This window comes from Octopus bimaculoides, chromosome 17 (assembly GCF_001194135.2).
Source record: "Octopus bimaculoides isolate UCB-OBI-ISO-001 chromosome 17, ASM119413v2, whole genome shotgun sequence".
Classification (NCBI taxonomy): domain Eukaryota; kingdom Metazoa; phylum Mollusca; class Cephalopoda; order Octopoda; family Octopodidae; genus Octopus; species Octopus bimaculoides.
This window is the reverse complement of record NC_068997.1, coordinates 7,980,648-7,989,969: the sequence shown is the minus strand read 5'-3', so window position 1 is coordinate 7,989,969 and position 9,322 is coordinate 7,980,648. Positions and strand designations below refer to the sequence as shown.

At 38.0% G+C, this 9,322-nt stretch overlaps 1 protein-coding gene across 1 annotated transcript in view; it reads left to right on the top strand.

Annotated features, from left to right (window-relative positions):
- Positions 1-35: 35 nt before the first annotated feature.
- The window catches only part of LOC106872166 (clumping factor A), a 29,564-nt gene continuing 20,277 nt past the window's right edge, over positions 36-9,322 (top strand). The window contains exon 1 of the mRNA XM_014919048.2: positions 36-1,126. Within this exon, the coding sequence (XP_014774534.1) occupies positions 980-1,126 (147 nt within the window). The 5' untranslated portion in view covers positions 36-979. The remainder of the gene's footprint in view (positions 1,127-9,322) is intronic.

Here is a 9,322-nt window from a genome sequence, read left to right as displayed (position 1 = left end):
CAATCACAGCAGCAGCACTTTCTCCCAACGGCGACCGTAACGGGCAATACTGGAACAGAAGGAACAATAAAGATGACAACAACGTCCACCACCACCACCACCATCACCATCATCATCACCACCACCACCACCATGCCCACAATACTATCGGAGACAACAGTGAGCACCAAACGGTAAACACTGCATTACTTCATCTTCTATTCCTTCACATGTTTGTTCATATGTTGTTGTTGTTGTTGTTGTTGTTTTTGTTGTTCAGCGGCACTCTTGGTCAATTGTTTGATCACCATGCTAATCTTTATTCCCCACCCGGATATTTTGATGGGCAACATAGGCCTAAGATTAACGACTTAACGCGTTCACTCACAGTTTTAAAGACAGGTCACGCTTCCTCGTTGGTTAAAAATAATTCAGGACTTTGTTTGATATTCGGCCTCAAATAAACATTAGAGACACTACAAAAAATGGGACAAGAATGCAACAGGCGACAACAAAACATCCGGACAGTTGGCTGATACAAAAAGAGACAAGAAAAAACAAGGACGGCTCGTTCGGGGTTTTCTTTCGTCAGTCAAGTTCCAGATTATCTTTGCAGTTTCGGCTGGCTATATTCGAGACTACTCCAAAATATATATATATGTGTGTGTGTGTATAGTTCTGCACCACAGAAGTTTTTCTGCGATTAAATTCATCAAAAGCACTGAATTTACTATTTTTGGAGATGTCTCTCTCTAAAACAAAACAAAAACGAACAAAAATACATAATTCCATTTATTGCAAAACAGGAAGTCGCGAAAAAATATATTGATGAATTAGAATATTTTTGACCAATATGTTTTTTAGATGTATAAAATTATTAATTCTTTGTGTAACAAGGCACATCTTGTGAAAACGAAGCTGAAGCTCGGTCTTAACTACAATAAAAGAAAGCATTTCGTATAATCAAATAAAACAAACATTTTGTAAAGAGTAGGGGTGAATGAGCCCTGAGATTTTTTTTTCCAAAATGGAGGAGGATGTACAGCGACGAACGAGAAAAGGACCGAAATTTCGTAAAAAGGAAAAGAATAAACCTTCCGATGGTAGGACTTTAGCCGAAAGGATAATTTCCCAAAGAGCTGCTCAGGTAAAGAGAACCATCATCATCATCATTGTCGTTGTTGTCGTCGCCGCCGTCATTCTCATTACCTTCACCATCATCATCATCATCATCATCGTCGTCGACGTCGTAACATCATCTCCATCAACATCATCTCCATCAACATCGTTGTTGAAATAATAATAATAATAATAATAATAATAATAATAATAATAATAATAATAATAGTCGCTAAGTAACTTCTAAATTCTATCGAAGGACACATTGGGTCCAATAAGCGAATCTCCGTGTAGTCATTCGACCGGTTAGAAATAACAGCTACGTCCCTTCAAATTCTATTCTCTTGTACAACAAAAAAGAAAAAAAAGGAAGAATGCATTAGATATTGTAATGGTCCAAAATGTTCTCCAACATTGGATGTCTAAAGCTGAAAAAGCTTTGATTGTGGGTCTACATTTGATCGTGTGGTCCCATGATCAAAACAACAACTTAGGTAGATGTTGTTGGTGTAGTAATGAGCCACGAAGTCTCAGTATAGTCTCAGTAAAAGGCAATCCAATGGAAAGCACCCTCTGCTTTTGTAAAAACCGGTTGCGTGTGAAAATTGATCGCTATTCCTGGAAGGTCGGTCGGTCGGTTGTGGAGAGGCCCCATCATTATGATGATGTATGACATGGAGACGGTCATTCAGAGATTTGAAAGTAACCCACCTTTTCTACATATTAAATACATACGTGCGCTTGCACACACACACACACACACACACACACACACACACACACACACACACACACACACACACACACACACACACACATGTATGTATATATGTATGGTTTTTAAAAAATTCAGTTTTAGTTAAGTTCTTGAGAGTTCAAGCCGGTCACTAACAAAGTGACAAGACTTTTTGAGATGAGAAGGTTCCCGGTGTTTGTAAATATGTGGTTGAGATGGTGTGTTGGTTGAACTTTCGTTGCATACACCCAAGTGTGTCCATCTAATCACATAAAAATCACTGATTGAGTAGTTTTGGAATGTTTTACAAACCTTCACTGTGCCACTAATAGATTGGATTTGGAGAATCCGCGTCAGTTTCTTATGCTCTTTCCTTGAAAAACCGAGTATTTCCAGGCTTTTGTGCAAATTTGTCAGTCCCATAACCCGATGCCCCTATGAAGATAGGTACAAATGAGAATTCACAGTCAGGAAACAAGAGCTGTAAGTTCCGCGTTAATTCGCCTTAAATGTTCTCTTTTTCCTGGACTTTACATCGTACATTCACATCTGCTGGGCATCTGACCCCTACAACAGTGCATAACTTTTGTTCTCTGTCTCACAGGTGTTATGTCTGCACCGAATTGAGGTTTTTATTAGGGTGCTCCATTAATATTCCTTGTTTTTACAGGTGTGAATACCTGCTGGTTCTGACATGCCTTTGATGTATACGTCTGGGCAGTCCTTCCTGTGGATAGCATTGTAAATAGTATTTGCAGCTATATCATGCCTCAGGGGCAAACGGTATCTCAAAGACATTTGGGGGACAGTTGCTGAAGATGATGATTATGATGATGATGATCATCATCATTGTTTAACGTCCGCTTTTCACGCTGGCATGGGTTGGACAGTTTGACTGAGGACTGGCATGTCAGGAGGCTGCACCAGGCTCCAATCTGATCTGGTAAGATTTCTACAGCTGGATGCCCTTCCTAACGCCAACCACTCTGAGAGTGTATTGGATGATATCGTCCACGTTTGTATAGCAGAGCTGACAATTTTTATCCCAGTGTGGAGGTTTGGTGATATCTTTATCCCTCTTGCTTATCAGATATTTATTAGCTATCTCCGGTTCCTGGATAGCGAAGGCATATCGTTCTAGGTGGGATGTAATGTATCTCACGCAGGTCCAGGAGTGGCTATTCTTTCTGTCGATGTTGCTGTTGCCCTCTCACTTACAGAATTTGTACCCATATATTGCTTCTTTGTTGGTATAATGCCTGCTTCTCCTCCAAGCTCCTGTTTAGCTAGTCCAGTCCAGCCTCTTTTGGGTTACACGAGACAGTTGTATTCGCAGAGTACCTATGCAGTTGTTCCTCTCCAATTCTGAAGATGTTGTTGCTTTCACTTTTGAATATGCATGGAATGTACTCATTTCTTTCTTTACTGTTCTGCAGGTGTTGTCTTAGTGATACAATGCAGCATTCAAAAGCTGTCTGGACTGACTTTATGCCTCTACCACCATCACTTCGTCTCACATGAAATTTTGGCAAAATTTCCTATACAATAAACGTCTTAAATTCCATACAAGCGAAGTCGTGAAATTGCCTAGTTGTTTACGTAGCGTTTTAATTAATGTTTTTTTTTTAAAATTGAGTGTATGAGCGTGTTCATTTTGCATGCTCCTGTTCAGATGCTTGCATATACAAATATAGATACTTATACACATACACACACAAAAGAACTGAACTGTTAACGCCTTGTAAGCACGTGGCTAAATATCTTTCATGCAAATACAAGCTTCCTTGAGTTTCATTCTGGTTCAGAAAAAAAAAAAAACATTTGTTTCGAAATGTCTAATTAAAAAGTTTATTGATATGTTTTAGTATATGTGGGTACGTGTCTATGAGTGCGTTTGTGTATATATGCACATGTGTACATGCCTATATAATTCTGTGTACATTCTTGCCCCAATTCCTCAGTTTTTCTTTCACTATAGAGATATGTCCCACTGTACAGAATTACTCGACAGTGTTGCCAGCTGCCACCCCTTATCACCTTAACTTTTGCCGTCTGTGTAGTGATGGAAGGAACTGTAATCAGCCATCATTTTGAATGTCTCTTTTCTCGGTGACCCTCAATAGGGTTTCAATAGAACTCGATCTACAGGAAACTTACTTCCTTACGTCACACGCTAGTAGGCACGCTTTAGAAGTTCTGCGGGAGCAACTTTGCTTCTTTTAATATCAAGCTTAGCTTTTGAATGTCTCTGGTATGAGAAAGTCAAGCTAAACCGACTTGCTAATATTCTCCATCTCTCTCTCTTTCTCTCTCTGTCTCTTTGTCTCTCCCTCTCTTTCTCTCTCAACCATTGATTCGGATGTTTCTTGTCAGAACATTCCATGAACCATGCGCTTACGCGGTTTTTTCTGACTCATTTTTTCAACTCAGTTTTACCTCAAGTCATGATTCTACTTTCAATTCTCTTGTTTCCAAGAATTAATCGCTATTATTTCGCTCTCCACAAACTCTCCTGTCTGGATTGTACCATTCTTCTCTCCACCTCAGTGTTTTCACAGTGGTGCCATCTGCAGTAAATCTTAGATATCACAGAGCCACAAACTGCTTCCATGAATCGATATCTTAGACAATGTTCTCCAACGAAGACATGATACCCTAACCACTGGTGTATCTATTTAATTATACATTCTTAGGACCCCGTGCGGTGTTAACAAGTACTTTGGAAAATTGTTTCAACGCAAACTATTCAGCAAAAAAGAATTGTTTATATCAAAAGAAATGGAATTGTAATTAGGCAAGTCCTGAAGAAAATTAATAGACATTCTTGTCAATGACACAGACGGATCCAAAAATCAAGTTTTCGATGGTATGACAGTAGTGATAACTATAATGATAAAAAAATCTGTTGAGTTATTATTGACTTAATCGACCATAGTCAATGTCTGGCATTAACTAAATCGTCCCTTCGACAATACGAAAGTTGAGGTAGATGTATGGAACTAAATAACCGACAGAAAGACTATTTCATTATAAATGTCCTGAAAACTCCTCACAGCCTTAGATTTGTTATCTCATTCGGTCTAATATAGATATAGAAATATATATATATTATATATACGTATGTATGTATACATAGATATATATATGTATATATATACATGTGAGTGTGTATGTGTGTGTGTGTATTTTCAATGGTTCATTAGTAGAATTCCTTCGTTTATAGGTTATGGTGTTTTTCAGGCCAGATTATCAGGTATGGCACTATTATAAATAACACTAATAGATTTTTGTAAAGAATGAATAAACTGATAAGACATTTAGTAGAACAAAGGGATAGATATGGTAAATTAGTTAAAATGTTTAATCGCTGTTTAAGTGGGAGACTGGAAATTTTAAATAAATATGGTGTAATTTCTAGCCTTCAACTTAGTAAATATTTGTAAACGTCTAACGATTTGGATTGTAGGTTGTCTATATTTGGACTGTTTACAAGTCACTCTAATTGCGTACTTCTAATTGCTTCACCAAAAGAGTTAAAGACACTTGAGAAACTAATGGACTACGCACTACGTCACCAAATAGTTAAGACATTTGAGAAAATAGGTGACTTGAACCTCGTGTGTCCAGATAACATGTAAGTGGTAATACTTTATATTTTATATTATTATCTTTTAAACAGTTATATATTTAGCTTTAATCGTAACAAGGTTTTTAATAATAATTGTTATATTCTTTTATTAGTTTCTGATTTAATAAGGATATTTTAGTATTATCTATTAAATTGCTGGTAAAAGTTTAACATTAAAGCATTAAGGATAACGAATATTTATACGTATGGAATGTTTTAATTGACTTTTGGGTTCTGAAATAATGTAATTCATTCAGAATTAGTTATATTATTAGTTAAGTTCAATCGAGTTTGTTTTGTTTTGGAAAGAATTGAATATAAAAGCTTTCACTTTTATATTCATATAATTACGGAAGACTGGTGGGGATATTATCTGCATGGGCTTCAAGGGTTAGGTTGCTATTTGGTTAGAGAATTCAGGAGTTAGTTATAGGTTTACGTTTTGAATTCATTTACCAATACTGTTTTTGTACATAGGGTAAATGTGTTTTTTTTTGTAGTTTAATTAATAATGTTAGTGTTTAATCCTTCCTAGCACTAAGATTGAATGAATGTGGTGATATCTAAGGTATGCTTATTCCCAAACAACACTTATTTTAGTGCTGTTGACACCGCCCGATTGAATGGTACTTCCTAAGTGTCGAAATCATAGTGATATCCGTGGGGCAGCTGATGATGGAGGTGTTATTGTATGTGCAGAATAGTTTTATAAGACATCTATTTGTCTTATATATATCTATATATATATGAGTAAAAATAAATACAAAAAAGGGTTTTGTATGATCGTGTATAGAGGAATATATATATATATTATTTAATAGCAGTTTGACATCCATACACACATATATGGTGGGCTTCTACACAGTTTCTGTCGATCAAATTCTATTCACATGCATCAGTGACTCCAAGCTTAAGGCAGAAGATATTTAATCTCAGGTGAGTGCAGAAGGATCGAACCTGAAATCACACGGTTTAAAAATGAACTTTTTAAAAACACACAACCATTCCAAGAGAGTAAAGGAAGAGAAATTATCAGAGCAATGGTCTTGAACGGGCTGTTCGTCCATTGCAAATTTGAAGACTAATTCGTGTGATTCGCTCAAGCAGTCATGGACAAACCTAACGAAAAATTATATTGAATTTTTTTTAGCAGTTCTGCTCGCCCGGTGATGAGCTGTGTCTCATGCGGCCCGCTTCTCGAAAAAGTTGCTCACGTTAAAGCATTATCAACTAAAAGCTGTCTGACCCTCAGACGTCATCCAAGGACCTGACTGATGTGTTGGGAGAAATGAAACTGCAACAAGTCTCTCTCAGTAGGTGATGATGTTAACAACCACAGTTTGTGTGTGAACATGGTGATGGTATGAACAAAGTTTAACAAGCAGAAACAAATGAGAAACTAGTTCGTCATCCAGAAAGGGTAAATGAACAGCAGTTAGGATTTGGTTTGGTTTGAAATTAGTTGATTAGTGATATAGTGAGAGATTTTGAAAAGCTGTGAAGTATTGAACAAAAAATATGTTACAAAACAAAATAGTATAAAGAAAGGGCATTGTAGCTCAGCGCTATGTAAATGAAGCATAGCGCTATACAATGCAGTTTAACTACAATAATTGTAAATTCCATAATGCATTGGGGCGTCAGGGGACATTGAAAATGTATTTATATGACGTCCCTAACACATATTTCTATTGCTTCATTAGACTCCTACAACTCTTAATGGAGTCGTAGGGATACCGTCATAATAAATGACCTCCTGTGCATTTAACACCTCTCAAGTCACCTGGTTTCTTCTAGAGAGAAAGAAATACAGAGTGAGCAAGAGAGAGCGGAGAAGAAGAAAAGCGAATTGGTTCCAGTACAATGCTGGTACTCAATCAATTCCAGAAGGATGAAAACAAAGTTTACCCCAGCGCAAATGTCCAGAGAATTAGAATTAATACTGCGAGGCGTCCTATTCGCCGCTCTTACACCAACCCAGATAAGCCTTGCAAAAACCATCTCTCAATTACACTCGGTGTTCGTTACAACGAAGCTTGATTTCGATCCGTTTTACCGTGGATCCGTCTAGTTTCAGTTTTAATCTTGCAATACCTGCTTTGCACTAGCTTTGAATAGTTCTTGTTATTGGTATTGTTTAGCCCCAGGTAGGGGGCGAACTGAAAATATTAAGGGCCCTCGGGCATAACTGTTCATCGGGCCCCTTAGCACTGATATCAAAGTGAGTTAACATGTGGAGTGCGGGTTCCTCAGAGCTCCGGGTCCTCGGGCAGTTCCCGATTGACCGACGGTTCAGTCCGCCCCTGATCCCAGATCATCACTGACCAAACAGACTTACGATCAAAGATGAAGTATCACTCGTGAAAGTTCAAGGGTCGTAGACTGGCATCGTCTAAACTTTCTTTCGGTCCTACACTCCTCAACTATTCTATTATACTGCATTGAAATCAAACGTGTTTCAGTTGTGACGATTCGAGGAGTTTTTGTTGTTTTTCGCTTTCATGTTTTTCAGACAGTTTTTTTAATTTTTATCCCAGACTACATTATCCATGGTTTTAAGCTTTCCTAAAGAACATTGAGGGTAATTTGAGAAAAAATTGGCTGTTATTTGTAGCAGGTTGAACGATCACATAGAGCAGTGATTCTCGACCCTGGAAGACCATTTAAACGCCTGGGATTTGTTGTAAAATTCATTTAGATAAAAGAGGCCCTTGGTAGAGAAGAGGTTAAGAACCACCTTGTCGCAGCCATTTTGTTTATCTTGTAGTATTTTCTTGCAACAGACGAAACTTTGTAATGCAACATTGGAAATGAGGTCATTGGAGCACGGAACGGAATGGACGATGTGGCCGCTGAGAACCAAAAGTACAAGTTCCGCCGAGGCCGGACATGTCACAAGATTTACAAACAACGGGTGGACCCGTGCAATTGCCGAATGATATCCAAGAGCTCGGAAAGTGCCACTTGGAAGGCTTCCACTACGATGGGAAGACGGTTTGGGTCAAGGCGGGAGAGAATGACGCAATCATGACGGAATTAGAAGCGCATTGTGACCAGCAGTAACAGCATCTGAAGGTCCGGTCGATACTGTGTGATACTGTGATAATGTAATACATCACAGCATCGGTGCAGTGGAGAACAACATAAATACGCGACGAAACAAGTCCATTTACAGATGCACGAAGTGAAGTGCAATATGGTTCAATACAAAGCTACGAGAGAGGAAAATAGATGAAACAAATACAGGGAAATAGGGAGAAAAAAAACATGCAGACAATTTGTATTTACAGCTTTATATAAAGGAGTAAGACGATTGAGTGTTGTGTTGGATACAGAAACAATCAATAAAATATCGATGGATTGTATGAAATCTATATGGTCCAATACAAAGACTTTACATTTGGTTTCTAGTTCACTGAAATTTTTCATCTTTATTTGGCTAATTAGAAACGATTTTAGTTGATAAGAAAAGCGTGGACTGTTTTTTTTTTAAACACATAAGCAAATTAAACAAGAAATGTTCGAATGTATAAATAATAAAAAGATCGAAACAAATATCGTCACGCAACTTTAACAATAAACCTGGGAGAAATGTGCAGGAAGAAGACAACAGGCTTGAAAGAGTGAATGAATTCTGGGGACACAAAACATGTTTGGTCATGTTGGAAAGAGATTTCAACTGGAAGCGTAATCGCACTTAACAATACCACCACCACAAACACCACCACCACCATCACCACCACCACCACAAACATCACCACCACCACAACCACCACCACAAACATCACAACCACCACCACAAACATCACCACCACCACCACAAACATCACCACCACCACAAACATCACCACCACCACAAA